At 46.7% G+C, this 14,874-nt stretch overlaps 1 protein-coding gene across 5 annotated transcripts in view; it reads left to right on the top strand.

The window, feature by feature from the left end:
• The window catches only part of Ezh1 (enhancer of zeste 1 polycomb repressive complex 2 subunit), a 39,433-nt gene that overhangs the window by 12,832 nt on the left and 11,727 nt on the right, over positions 1–14,874 (top strand). For all 5 annotated transcript variants that reach the window (XM_036195653.1, XM_036195649.1, XM_036195651.1 and 2 more), the window contains exons 5-12: positions 1,778–1,897; positions 3,106–3,226; positions 5,998–6,174; positions 7,449–7,551; positions 7,983–8,146; positions 8,498–8,589; positions 13,678–13,858; positions 14,417–14,613. In XM_036195653.1, the coding sequence (XP_036051546.1) occupies positions 1,778–1,897; positions 3,106–3,226; positions 5,998–6,174; positions 7,449–7,551; positions 7,983–8,146; positions 8,498–8,589; positions 13,678–13,858; positions 14,417–14,613 (1,155 nt within the window). The remainder of the gene's footprint in view (positions 1–1,777; positions 1,898–3,105; positions 3,227–5,997; positions 6,175–7,448; positions 7,552–7,982; positions 8,147–8,497; positions 8,590–13,677; positions 13,859–14,416; positions 14,614–14,874) is intronic.

The raw sequence follows: 14,874 nt of genomic DNA, 5'->3' as shown, positions 1-14,874 counted from the left end.
GCTGCTTGAGAGCCTGTCTTTAAAAGACAAAAAAAAAAAGTAGCTGGGCAGGTGGCGCACGCCTTTAATCCCAGCACTCGGAAGGCAGAGGCAGACAGATCTCTGTGAGTTTGAGGCCAGCCTGGTCTGCAGAGCGAGATCTAGGATAGCCAGGGCTACACAGAGAAACCCTATCATGAAAAACAGAAAACAAACAAAAAGCATTCTAGCTCCTTAAAGAGGTAAAACTTTTAATTTTTTATTGCACATATTTATTTTGCTCACGTGTGTGTGTGTGTGTGTGTGTGTGTGTGTGTGCGTGCGCGCGCGCGCGCCCTCATGCATGACGGTCAGTTCAGTTCTTTCACATGTGGGTCCCTGTGGTTGAACTTAGGTCACCGATTGGTGGCTAGCATCTTTACCTAATGACCCATCTTGACAGTCTGCTGATACTTTTAAATACAAAAAGCCGATCCTCTAGTAAGACCAATGATCATTCCCCAAACTGATATGAGTCTAGTTTGTATACCACTTTGCTAAGTCCCCATCACCTACGCAGCTCTGTCCAAAGTTTTAGATCTTTTAGAAAACAGTCCTGACCTCAAGCCCTAGGACTTGAGGGATCCTTTAGGAGACCATACTTTGGTTGAAACAAGCATCTGTTGAGTATGACAAGCATTGTACTGAACTCTGAGGGACACAGATGTGAATAGGAGCTTTCCACAGCTCGTCAGTTTCAAAGTTCCCTCAGGAGCTGCTGCTAACACCCTTTACCAAGTTAATAACTTAGAAGAATTTAGAGACATGTCTCAGTGGTTAAGAGCATATACTGCTCATGCAGAGGATATGAGTTCAGTTCCCAGAACCCACTTTGGTGACTCCTAACCCCTGTAACCTAACCCCTGTAACTTTAGCACCTGGGATCTGATGCTTCTAGCCTCTGCAGGCACCCACACCCGCTAGTACCCATATACAGACACACAATACATAATACATAATTCAAAATAACTCTAAAAAGATTGAGAGGAACACAGGGATGGTAGTGTAGTGCGGTCAGTAGCATGCTTACCTAGTGCATATGAAACCCTGGGTTTGATCCTGCGATCTCTGGATGAAACTGGGGTGGGATGCCATCTGTAATCTTGGCTCTTAAGGAAAACATTGGGATCTTTTTGGAAAGAAACTACAGTCTCTCCCTCCCCTACTTTTTAGTTTTTTGAGTTCTGTGTAGCTCTGATTTGTTATCAAGATTCACCAGCTCAAAACAGAGCTCCCCAAAGAGTGTGGCTACATTATAAAAGAATTAGAAATGGGCCATAAATATGATTGCTTTCAGGCTTATTTCCTCTTTCCCATTCCTTGAGTAAACAACACAGCACAAAAAAAGAGTCTGTTTCATAATCGAAATAGGAATTTACCACAACTCCCTTCATATAAAAAGCTTCTTTTTTTCTTTCAAGACAGGTTTCTCTATAACATCCCTGGCTATTCTGGAATTCTCTCTGTAGACCAGGCTGGCCTTGAACTCACAGAGATCCACTTGCCCCTGCCTCCTGAATGCTGGGATTAAAGGCATGTGCCACCACCGCCCACTTTACAGTGTCTCTTACAGTTTTGTTTTTATTGGTTTTGCTCTGTAGCCTAGCCTGGCCTGAAAGTCACTGTGTAGTCTAGCCTCAGACACACAGCAGTTCTCCTGTGTGCGAGGATTCTAGGCCTGGAGCCGTCCTGGCCGACTCGACTGACGCTGTTGAGTTGTGTGCTTACTTTCTTCTCCACGTCACCGCTTTTCCTTCAGTGTACCATAGAGAGCACTTTCCCAGGGTTCGCCAGCCAGGACATGTTGATGAGGTCTCTGAACACGGTTGCGCTGGTTCCCATCATGTATTCCTGGTCCCCTCTCCAGCAGAACTTCATGGTATGTATTGACAACACTGACAGTTGTTGAAACTTGTGTTCTATCGATCTGTGTGAGCTTCTAAAGGTTGTCAGGGCATGCCACAAAGCTTGGGCCTCCAGAGCAGAACGTTACTGTAAGTCACTCTAAAGTTATATGCATTACAGGCCACAGAGAGCCTCAGCAGGTACAGGCACCTGTTACCTGCCTGACAACCTGGCTTGTATCTCCAGGACCCACTTGGTAGAAATAAAGAACTGACTCTTGCAGGTTGTCCTTCGCCTCCACATATATGTGCCCCAAACACATGCAGGAACACTCTCTCTCTCTCTCTCTCTCTCTCTCTCTCTCTCTCTCTCTCTCTCTGCAGGTTACTCTATCTGCCTTTGTTTTGTTTTTTGAGACAGTTTCTCTGTGTAGTTTTGGTGCCTGTCCTGGAACTCACTCTCTAACCCAGGCTGGCCTCGAACTCACAGAGATCCGCCTGCCTCTGCCTCCCGAGTGCTGGGATTAAAGATGTGTGCCACTGCCGCCGGGCTTTGGTGCTCTTTAAAATTTTGCTTTTTTTTTTCTTCCTTGAATTAACAAGATAGCCCAAGCCTCCCAATTTTCCGACTACCTTCACCCAACTTTGTAATATTAGTCGCAGTTAAATACAGCTGAATCAGACACTTGAGGCTTAAGCAGGATGCCGACTCTGCTGATGGAGCAGGTCTCCTGGAGTCCTCTGATGGCAAGGTGCTACAAAGGCAGCCGAGAGAACAGAGGTGGCTGTGGGTAACGGTGCCTTCATCCAGCCCTTTATCCTGCCTCCTGCTAGGATACGGCTCTACAGGAGGGAGTCATCGCAGATAAAACTTGCCGGTGATTTTACTAGATCCTTGGGAATTTAAGAATGGCTAGGTTGGCCCTAGGGTGCAACTCAGTGACAGTGTGTGCTTAGCTTTGGTATATGTCTGTGTTTTCTTCTGAACACCCTTCTCTTCTTCAGCATGATTTCTTAATATTGATTAAACTTTTCCCCCTGAGAGTAGTGTTGTCCCTTTTGTTTGAGATTTTGCTGGCAAAACAAAATGGCCGGTCTTTCAAATGTGTGAAAATCTGTGTCCACAGAGATTTTCTTCAGGTGTCTAGGAAGCCAAACGAAGGAACAGCCCAGCAAGTGTTCCGTTGGCAAGGAAGGGAGAGAGACGGGAGCTTGCAGCATAAATCCATCTGGTTTTCTGCAGGTGGAAGATGAGACTGTTTTGTGCAATATTCCCTACATGGGTGACGAGGTGAAGGAAGAAGACGAGACTTTCATTGAGGAGCTGATCAATAACTATGATGGCAAAGTGCATGGTGAAGAAGGTAGTGAGCTGGGCTCTGGGGGGACTGTAGTGAGCTGGGCTCTGGGGAGACTGTAGTGAGCTGGGCTCTGGGGAGACTGTAGTGAGCTGGGCTCTGGGGAGACTGTAGTGAGCTGGGCTCTGGGGAGACTGTAGTGAGCTGGGCTCTGGGGAGACTGTAGTGAGCTGGGCTCTAGGGAGACTGTAGTGAGCTGGGCTCTGGGGAGACTGTAGTGAGCTGGGCTCTGGGGAGACTGTAGTGAGCTGGGCTCTGGGGGGACTGTAGTGAGCTGGGCTCTGGGGGGACTGTAGTGAGCTGGGATCACAGGGAGACTGTAGTGAGCTGGGTTCTGGGGAGACTGTAGTGAGCTGGGCTCTGGGGAGACTGTAGTGAGCTGGGCTCTGGGGAGGCTGTAGTGAGCTGGGCTCTGGGGATACTGTAGTGAGCTGGGCTCTGGGGGGACTGTAGTGAGCTGGGATCACGGGGAGACTGTAGTGAGCTGGGTTCTGGGGAGACTGTAGTGAGCTGGGCTCTGGGGAGACTGTAGTGAGCTGGGGTCTGGGGAGACTGTAGTGAGCTGGGGTCTGGGGAGACTGTAGTGAGCTGGGGTCTGGGGAGACTGTAGTGAGCTGGGCTCTGGGGAGACTGTAGTGAGCTGGGGTCTGGGGAGACTGTAGTGAGCTGGGCTCTGGGGAGAGGACTTTGCTAGTAGTCTGTTCCCTTTGCTATGTCGCAGTCCTGTGGGTGCACGCTAAAGAACATTCCAGTGTGAGGATGTGATTTGGGGTTAGAATTTTATATTTAAAATCTCAATTAAATTACAGAAGGAGCAGGGTCACAAAGAGAATTACCTGGTAATCAGTGGCTAGGAGAGTGTTTATTGAACAAGCAAATTTAATCGTTGACATTTTCCCTAAGTTCATCAGAGGCCATTTTGTTTTTTATTTCCCATTCTGAGTTCAGCTTGAGCATATCCTCTCTGTCATACTACTTTAAGACAGGTATCCTCTGGATTTCTCAGAAATTGACTTAAATATCTTCATTTTATAAAAACAAAGCATTTGAACTTAGTTGTAATTTTTAAAAATTTTTTGAGATTTATTTTTGTTTTATGTGTATGATTTTGCCTGCATCAGTGTCTGTGTACCACATGCATGCAGTGCCCAAGGAGGCCAGAAGGGGGGAGTGGATCCCCTTGGAATTCAAGTTAGCTCTGTGAGTGCTGGGTCCTGAGTCCTCTTAACTTCTGTTGTAATTCTTTTTTTTTTTTTTTTTTTTTTTTTTTGAGGTGAGGATCGAACTCAGAGCCTTGTGCTTGCTAGGCAAGTGCTCTACCACTGAGCTAAATCCCCAGCCCTGTAATTCTTTTTAAATTTTGTTTTAAAACATTTATTTTGGGGTGCAGTCCACACATGCCACAGCATGGGTGTGGTGGTCAGAGTAGATTCTCTCCTTCCATCATGTGGGTGTAAGGGATTGAACTCAGGTCATCAGGCTTGTCATCCTTTACCCAAATGAGTCATCTTGCCAGCTCTTAGTTCTAATTCTAGAAAAGTTATCAGTGAATAAAAAGTAGGAAGAGGAGCTAGGCATGGTGGCACACCTTCGTAATCCCAGCTACTCAGGAGGCTGGGGCAGAAGGATTGCAAATTCGAAGCCTGCTTAAGGCTACAAAGGAAGTTCGATGCCAGGTTGGGCAATCTAGTGAGACCTTGTCTTAAATAAAAAAAAAAAAAAAAAAAAAAAAAAAAGGAAGGAAGAAAGACTGGGTATGTATCTCAGTGGTAGAGTTCAGGCCTCACTACTAAAGAGAGAAGTGTGGAGAGAAGAGACGCCCCATGAATTTGTCAACCAATGGCCCTACCTACTCTTGACAATTGTAGGTGCTCTTTTGCTAACATTCAAATCTATTATACATCCACAGCACCCTCTAGTGTTCAAAGATATTCTTTCATGTTGCAGTATAACCATGAAGTAAAGTATGATTTTAGGAAAAAATGCTGTCTTGATGAAGAGAAACATTAGCACAAAGCCAAGTGAATTTTCACTTTGCTGTTATTTCTCTGCCTTGCTTGGGATTGTTGGCACACCTTTGTTGTTGTTTGGTGTTTGGAGACAGGGTTTCTCTGCTTAACAGCCCTGCCTCTCCCGAACTCACTCTGAGATCCTCCTGCCTTTGCCTCCTGAACGTTGGGATTAAAAGTGTGTGCCCAGCTTGCTGTTGAGATTGTTGAACCATAAATATACTGTTAGCAGTGGCCGCAGACATGGAATATTTCAATAAGAATAAAACCTCTAACTTGGTTTTCCACTTAGCTAACTGCAGTTGTTCATCAAATGATATCGCTAGACCTCAGTCAGGAGGGAGTGTAGGAAAGCCTACCTAAATGCTGGGGATGTGGCTGGTATGATGTTTATGGGTGTTATGTACATTAGGAGTGATTGCACTGCATAAAACCAGATATGGTAATACACACCTGGAACCCCAGCACTCAAGGCAAGCTTGAGATACAGGAGACCCTAGTTTTGTTGTTGTTGTTGGGGTTTTTTGTTTGTTTTTTTTGAGACAGGGTCTCACTATATAGGCCTGGCTGTCCTAGACCTCACTATTTAGACCAGGCTGGCCTCAAACTTGCAGAGATCCACCTGCTTCTGCCTTTCAAATGCTGGGATTAGAGGTGTGTGCACCAGACCTGACAAGAGCCTGTCTTAAAGGGAAAAAAACCAAACCTACCTAAGAAGGTGACTGGAGTGTGAGGTGACCAACACTCACCTTTCTCCTTGTGTTTCAGAGATGATCCCTGGGTCTGTTCTGATCAGCGATGCCGTGTTCCTGGAGCTGGTCGATGCCCTCAATCAGCACTCAGATGAGGAAGAGGAAGGGCACAATGACGCCTCGGACGGGAAGCAGGACGGCAGCAAAGAGGATCTGCCAGTGACAAGAAAGCGGAAGCGCCACGCCATGGAAGGTGCAGAGCCCATGGGCTGCTTGAATTGACGAGGACAGGGAAGAAGGAAACCCTTAAAGCCTATTGCTCTTTAAGAACCGTTTATGCTTCTCATTGGCCCACTTGAAAGAGAAATAGAGTCCCTAACTGATAGCTTCAGCTGCCTGTGAACTAGCAGAAGCAAAAAAACCTCTAGAATGATTGGTGCTGTTAGTTTCTAACTCGCATGTGTTTGGAAAATCTGGGAAGGGGTAAAGGAGAAAATAAAATTACACTACAATCTTGCTACGTAGGAATAATCAGATTTTCAATTCCTTGCATGCTCATGCAAAATTGAGATTGTGTGGGTGTGTGATATCTTCTAATATAAAACTAAGATAAACTTTTATCTTCTTAATTTAATTTTATGACTATTTTCCATGTCACTAATATTTAATTTGATATTACTGGGCTGCAGAGATAGCTCAGTGGTTAAAGTTCTTGTTCTGTAAGCATGAGGACTGGAGTCCAGATCCCCAGAACCCATGTAAATGCAGGACGGGTGTGGTAGTGTGTCTGTAATTCCAGCCTTCAGAGGTGCAGATGGGATCCTCAGGACAAACTGTCTGGGGAGACTAGTCATGACATCAGACTCAGCCAGTGAATAAGGTGGAGAGCAATAGAGGATGGTGGGTCCAGACATTAAGCTCAGGACCTCACCTGCAGGTGCACGCACACCCATACATGTGAACCCACATATGCAAACATGCACTCGTATACATGCACTCGTATACATGCACACACACATAAAAATGGAAAAAAGAGCCGGGCGGTGGTGACGCACACCTTTAATCCCAGCACTTGGGAGGCAGAGGCAGGTGGATCTCTGTGAGTTTGAGGAAAGCCTGGTCTACAGAGAGAGATCCAGGACAGGCACCAAAACTACACAGAGAAACCCTGTCTCCAAAAAACCAAACTAAACCAAACCAAAACAAAACAAAAAAAGGAACAAAGAAAGTATTGAATTACTAAGTTATACTAGTATTTAATTCTGTGTCGGGACAGTGTCTCCCTCGGACAGAGTTTCAGTGTGTCAGTCATGTCCTTCAGCACCCATGTATGGTAGGACCCCTCTGTCTTCAGCTCTTCATGAAGCCCCTCCTCCCTTCCCGATTCTAGCCGGCACCATAGGCTTCTTGTTATCCATACAGTTGATGTTCGGATGAGCAAGCAGCGTTCATCATTGTGCTGTGGCAAGGAGGAAAATTCCAGGAGCTCTGTCTGCACTCAGACATTCACTGTCGTTTCCAATTCAGGCAACAAAAAGAGCTCCAAGAAACAGTTCCCAAATGACATGATCTTCAGTGCCATTGCTTCGATGTTCCCTGAGAACGGCGTCCCCGATGACATGAAGGAGAGGTAGGGAACGCTGTCCACTCAGGCTGTGTCCGGGGTTTGTGGACACGTTCTTACCCAAGCTTGCTCGCTCTCTCTCTCTCTCTTTTTTTTTTTTTGGTTAATAAAAAGCCCTGTTGATGGTGGGCCGTGACTTGCCTGCACTTCTGGCTTGCTTGCTCACTTACCTCTCAGTGCCCTTTGCCGTATTAGGCATCATTCTGTGACGGCTTTTGAGGACATCTGGGCAGAAAACTTGCCCTGTCCTTCTGGGTACTTGCACCAGCACTGTACCGGCCAAGCCTCCTTCTGACTTTGACTCTTGTGCCCAGCCCTGCAGACTGACGGGGTGCCCACTTGGATGTTTACCATCTCCTGCCCCACCAAGCCTAGAGAAACCACCCTTCCTCCTCCCTTGGCGCTTTCCTGGAGAGGAGTCCTCTCTTTTCTTACAGGTATCGGGAGCTGACGGAGATGTCAGACCCCAATGCCCTTCCCCCGCAGTGCACACCCAACATCGATGGTCCCAACGCCAAGTCCGTGCAGCGGGAACAGTCTCTGCACTCCTTCCACACCCTTTTCTGCCGGCGCTGCTTCAAATACGACTGCTTCCTCCACCGTGAGTGTGGTGTGGCTACCCTGTGTGGTCCTCCTGCCTCCCACCCCACCCGCCTCCTTCCCTGGGCTCTGCTTCTTTGTGTGGAGTTCTCAGCTCTGGCTGGGGTGAGGGCTTTGCAAGAGCTCTGTCTTGATTTGTTCCGTGACAGTGTGATGTGGTTTGCACCATGATTGTCCCTCGGTGCCCTCTAGCTTTGGAAGGATTGTGTTGCTATCAGAACTAAATTTTGTGTACCTTGCCGGTCACCTTTCATATGAAGGCCACACCTGCCGAAGCTCCTAACTCAAGTTTCCTGCTCCCTCTTGTCAAATGGCGAGAGCCCTGGAAACACGACAGCTTTTTGTTTTCCAGCTTTCCACGCCACCCCTAATGTATATAAACGCAAGAACAAAGAAATCAAGATTGAACCAGAACCATGTGGCACAGACTGCTTCCTTTTGCTGGTAGGTTCTTAAGCTGTTCTGGCATTGTTAACTCTGTTTAAAGTTGAACAGGAAATGGTCCTTGAACTTTCTGTGTCTGGGAACACAAGCTAAGTGAGTCAGTCCACAGCACTGCAGGAATCCTTTTTTGTTTGTTTGTTTGTTTTTTCAAGACAGAGTTTCTCTGTGTAACAGTCCTAGCTGTCTTGGAACTAGCTCTGTAGATCAGGCTGGCCTTGAACTCACGGAGATCTGCCAGCCTCTGCCTCCCAAGTGTGCCACCACCCGGCTCACTGCAGGAATCTTAATGAGCTCCTCAGACGTGGTAGGACATTGTAGTCTTCCTGAAAGGGTAATTGAGAAAGGGTGGGTGAACATTAATGAAGGACTTTCTGCTCTAAATATCACCTACTTAGAGTCTGAGACTATTGTTACATTTGGAACAAAGAGGGCTGTACATGTGTGTCAGTGCTAGAGCACTTAGCTTGACCCCCAGCACCACCAAAGGGGAAAAAAATGGAGTAAAGTATGTGTGTGTGTGTGTGTGTGTGTGTGTGTGTGTGTGTGTCCTATATATAAATACTGTCTTTTCTGATGTCTCTGTAAATACATCCAGCCACAATAAGAACAAAGGAAGGACTGATTCTTGTGTCCAGTCTCGTGACTCTCACTGATGGACAGGTCTTTTGTGGCTGCATAAATCATCCTGTGTATCTAAGGGGTCCAGATCAGTTACAGCATAGACCCACATCTGCTTGCTCATCACACAAAAGCCAATGCTTAGGACATGAGACAAAGTTGGTGGGAAGCAGATCAATTTTACTCAACAGCTGACTGGCATCCTGAGGCTATAGGGGAAGTAACTTAAGACCCCATCTCCAGGCAGTGGTGGTGCATTTCTTTAATCCCGCAGGGGCAGGCAGATCTCTGAGTTCTAGGACAGCCGGGGCTACACAGAGAAACACTGTCTCAGGAAAAACCTACTTAAAAAACAAATCTCAGGGACACAAAGGGCTTACAGGGAGGGAAAGAAGGACCAGGCAGGAAGGCCGTATGCTGACTAGGAGCTTTGTCGTTCAGGGAGTATCCTCCTTTTTTCTCTGACAGGCACATCTCAGTGGTTCTCAACCTGTGATTATCCACATAGTTAGTTATATAGGGTTATATGACTTGTAAGCTTTGGAGTAATCCACATAGTTTCCGTGAGGAGATGCACAGTGCTAAACAGTGATGGTGCTCTCTGTCGCAGGTGTTCTGGATTCTGTAAGTGCAGAGAAAGATTATTTAGCAGGTAACATTCTTTTCTTTAGAATGTTGGGCAGAGGAGGGTTAGGTACTTGCAGACGAAAAGGAAAAGGGAAGTAACTCCCAGAGCGCTGACGAAAGGGACTGCCGTCCTCTTCGGTACCACCGGCCCTGCGTTCATTCTGGCAGCAAAGATGGAGGACTGGGGAGCAGAAGGGGAAATGTGCAATACTTTGCTGAAGGGGTAGCCAAGACGTCATTGGTGTGTGATAATCTAATGCTTTCAGTGTTCTTATTAGGAGTGTTCGTTCTGATTTTAAAATGATTTCAAGGATGAGTCTGATTTCAGATAGCATCTCAGAAATAGACATAAAAACCACATTTTTTTTCTTTTAGAACCCACTAAGTCCAACAGCCAGCCTTCCAAGAAGATAGAGATGGGGTTACTGCCAGAGGGCCCACATCCAAACCCTCAGAAGCCCAAAGGGTGGAAATCAGGAACCAGGAGGCAGGGATGGAGGGAGGGCTGTGTGTGCTGATGAAATCTTGGTCACCTGGGCTGTGTGTTCTTTTCTCACTGACTGGCATGCCTCAGTGGGTCTTGGTCTTCTGAGGCTAATTTCTGTAGTTCTGTAGGCAGACGTGTTTCAGTCGCTGCTCGCGTGTGGGGTGAGGTGTGCCATAGTGCATGTGTGGAGGTCAGAGGAAATTTTGAGGAGTTGGTTCTCTCCTGCTGTGTGAGTCCTAGGCGTGGGACTCAGCTCACCAGGCTTGTGCAGCAAGCACTTTGACCCACTGAGCCATCTGCCCAGACATACTGCTTTTAAACCTCAGCAGTCTGCATGATTCGTGTGAAGTGATGCACAAAACTGAACAGCAATAAGAACTTTTATACATACTGGTGTAATCTGAAGATAACCAGATCTTCTTAGGTTCTGTAAATCTGCAGTCAGAGAATCAATTGCTGAGGTGACCGTGGAGGGGGAGGGGTAAGTACTTGTCAGAGCAGCTCCCAGAGGAGGGTCACTCTTCAGCTTTCCACAGAATACCTGTGCTCAGGCAAAGGATGCAGTTACTACCTTGATACAGTTTCTGTCACCAATAAAAGGACCATGGAAGGTCAAGTGCCTTTGGGAACATCTTTATCAGGGTAACAGAAGGGACATGGCAGAAAAGGTTTCTTATTGCTCATCTGAAGTGGGCTGCATGGTTGTCGAAGAAAAGAAAGGCCGGGCAGTGGTGGCGCACGCCTTTAATCCCAGCACTCGGGAGGCAGAGACAGGATCTCTATATGCTCGAGGCCAACCTAGGCTACCAAGTGAGTTGCAGGGAAGGCGCAAAGCTACACAGAGAAAAACCCTGTCTCGAAAAACCAAAAAAAAAAAAAAGGATAAATCAGCTTCCTCCAACTCCTGCATTAAGTCCTTCCTATATGTGAAACCCCATGCTGCACCCTGTCATGCATTATCTGTTAGCCCTCATGACAGCCCCCTGAGTAGAAGTTAGGGTTATAAAAGTCAGATACTTGGCATACAGTGTATTACTAAGTCAGTGTTTATAGCATTTTTGAGATCCAGGCCCTGATGTAAATCCATAGCCCAGGCTTTTTAAATTATTCCAGGAGTTTCCCCCAATGTAATGTCAACATTTTAGCACTTACGTAACTTGAAAGGACATCATCCTTCTCAGAGTCACACTCGGAAACCCCGTGCATGTCTGTTCAATTTCAGATAGCCAGCTATGCAAATTCAAATGTGCTGGGCTCTCTTCCCCCAGCCTTTGCTTTTCCTTACAGACAGTGCCTTTAATTATAACAAGATGTCTATCCCCGCCAAAGCAAGGCTTCAGAAGGTTAACTAAGAACTCAGCAAGACTTCAGAAGGTTAACTGAGAACTCAGTTGTTCTGTCCATTAAAAGCTTCAGTAGAGCGGGGAGGACAGGGGAAACCCATGGTGGATATGTAAAATTAAGTTAAAAAAAAAGCTTCAGTAGAACCGGGCGGTGATGGTGCACACCTTTAATCCCAGCACTGGGGAGGCAGAGGCAGGCGGATCTCTGTGAGTTCTAGGCCAGCCTGGTCTCCAAAGCGAGTTCCAGGAAAGGTGCAAAGCTACAGAGAAACCCTGTCTCGAAAAACCAAAAAAAAAAAAAAGCACAAGACCTAAGCAGTCTGGAGACAAACCAGTGTTTGTAATTTTTTTTTAACAGTTCTGAGAATTGAACTTAGATCGTTGTGCATGCTAGGCAGGTGCTCTGACCCTGAGCTGTTCCCAGCTCACTCTCGCTTTGTGTTAAGAACTTTCTGTTTTCAGACTAGTCTCAAATATGGCTCAGGCTGGCCTGAGCTCCAGAGCCTGCTTCAGCCTCCCAAATGCTGGGATTACAGGCGTGCGTCACCACCACACACCTCCACCTTTTTTGGAGGGTGTTGGGGGTAAGAGGGGAAGTTGGTTTTCTTAGGCAGAATTTCATGTAGCTCAGACTATGTAGCTGAGGCTAGCCGTGAAAGTCCTGACTCTCGGCCTCTGCTTCCATATGCTGGGGTCACCACAATATCAGCTTTGCACCCAGCTCTTCAAGAACATTTTTAATGTACAAAGAAATCAAAAGAGGCCTCCCTGGATTTGAAATATTTTTCTATCTTTACCTAAATTTGTGTGGGGAGTTTGGGGATTAAATCCAAGGCATCATACTTGCTACTTACGTCTCTTGCTGTGAACCACATCCCTGGCCTTTCTGTTTAGATTTCAAGCTCCTATCATCCCATCAGAAACCATATTTGGCTATTAGATATTTCACTATTTTTGCCTCAGATAATTCCATCATTCACTTCTTTTCGTGTTTGTTTTGAGACAAGGTCTCACTGTTCCCCTTGCTGTCTGGGAACTCATTCTGCAAACCCTACTGACCTCAAACTCATTGCAGGAATCCTCCTGCCTCTGCCTCCCAGTGCTGGTGTCCAGCCGTCGTTAACGTCTTTGCAGAAGTTCAGTCTTGGGAGATGATCCACGCTCTGAACTCAGTTGTTCTTTCCTCAGAGCGTCACTTGCCTTACTCTTTGATCCCAGGATTCTCAGAAGTTACCTCTGTAGGCTTAGTTTTGTTTTGGTAAGCAGTACTTTGGGGTGATTTTTTTGGGTTCGGATGTCACTCGGTGGTAGAGCACTTGTCTACATGTACAAAAATGACTTCGTTTCCCATCACTGGAAAAAGGAAGAAAAGGACACAGAAGATAAGCAACCAGCGCTGTGTATTTCACATAGTGGGGAGGTGTGTGCTATCAAAACAGTATACTTATTCTTCAGAAACAGGTAGAAGTGTGTAGGAACCAGTTGTGACCAAGCTGAGTTAGTTCATGCATTCTTCCAAGTCTCACATGTAGATTTAGGGAGCAGCTTCTGATTAAACCGTGATTATGTGCTGATCCAGAGAGATTGCACACGGAGGGCTGAAACAGGCTCTGTGGTCGTACGTCAGAGCAGAGACCTAGGGAACGAAGCCCTGATTCCTGTATCTGCTCTGCACCATGGAGCCGCATTTTCTAAAGCTGGTTTCATCCCCTCTGAGCCTCATTTCATCTGCAGGAGATGTTCTCAAATTCCAGAGAGTTAACACAAGATGCATTTCATGTATTACTCAGAGCTGGCGATGTGTAGATTACGTCTTTTAAGATTAGATGGCACCTCTTTTGTGAAAAGGGTGTTTCCATATTTTGCGGATGTTTAGCCATGTTCATAATATGGTTGCACTTACACGGTACAGATAAAAACCAGAGTGTCATTATAGATGAAACTTTGTGATGGTGGCATCAGCCCGGAGACCCTGTGTCCGTCCCTGTTCCTACTATAATGTGTTCACCACAGGAAGGAGCAAAGGAGTATGCCATGCTCCACAACCCTCGGTCCAAGTGCTCTGGGCGCCGCCGGCGACGGCACCATGTGGTCAGTGCATCCTGCTCGAATACACCAGGCTCTGCCATGGCTGAGACTAAAGAAGGAGACAGTGATAGGGATACGGGCAATGACTGGGCCTCCAGTTCTTCAGGTAAGCAGAAGACCAGGGTCAGTGCCCAGCTCTTAATATATATAGCCTCAAAACTGTTCATTCTTGCCGGGCGGTGGTGGTGGTGGTGGCGGCGACGCATGCCTTTATTCCCAGCACTTAGGATGCAGAAGCAGTTGGATTTCTGAGTTCGAGGCCAGCCTGGGCTACAGGACAGCCAAGGCTACACAGAGAAACCTTGTCTTGGAAAACCAAAAAAGGAAAAAAAAAAACAAAAACCAAAAACTGTTAATTTCTTTTCTACCAATTTACCTGCAAGCAATGAAAGTGAGACGCATGCGCGCGCACGCACACACACACACACACACACACACACACACACGCACACACGCGCACACACACACACTCACAGAGAGAGAACACTATGTAGGACAAGCTAGCCTCAAACTTGCTATGATCCTGCTGACTGGATTTACTAGAGTGTCCGTGGAATGGAACAGCTAATGTTTTATTCCTAACTATCCTTTTCAAATCAGAATGACGTCCTCTGACACAGCTACCAACAGCTGCATTCCACATGTTTGTGTGTTTCTCCCTCAGAGGCTAACTCCCGCTGTCAGACCCCCACGAAGCAGAAAGCCAGTCCAGCCCCACCTCAGCTCTGTGTTGTGGAAGCCCCCTCAGAGCCGGTGGAGTGGACTGGAGCTGAAGAATCTCTTTTCCGAGTCTTCCATGGCACCTACTTCAACAACTTCTGCTCAATAGCCAGGCTTCTGGGGACAAAGACATGCAAGCAGGTACTTCCTGAGAGCAGCTGGATGAATGTGGGCCCTGCTCTTCATTGCTCATCTCCACTACAGCAGGGTGTGTCCAGACAGAAACTTTCAGGGTTCAGTGTCCTGTCAACCTCTCCTAGGTCATGGAGAGATCTTCATCACAAACCGTCTGCTCTCTTCCTTGCCCTGTATCTGTTATGTGTGTTTGCATGCAAGACAGAAAGAGAGAATATGTGTGCGTACATATTTTTTTGAGACAGGTTTGACTGGCCTCACTATGTA

Source organism: Onychomys torridus, chromosome 8, assembly GCF_903995425.1.
Source record: "Onychomys torridus chromosome 8, mOncTor1.1, whole genome shotgun sequence".
Taxonomy (NCBI): Eukaryota; Metazoa; Chordata; class Mammalia; order Rodentia; family Cricetidae; genus Onychomys; species Onychomys torridus.
The sequence above is the reverse complement of the archived record's forward strand: the minus strand, read 5'-3'. Positions and strand labels throughout refer to the sequence as shown.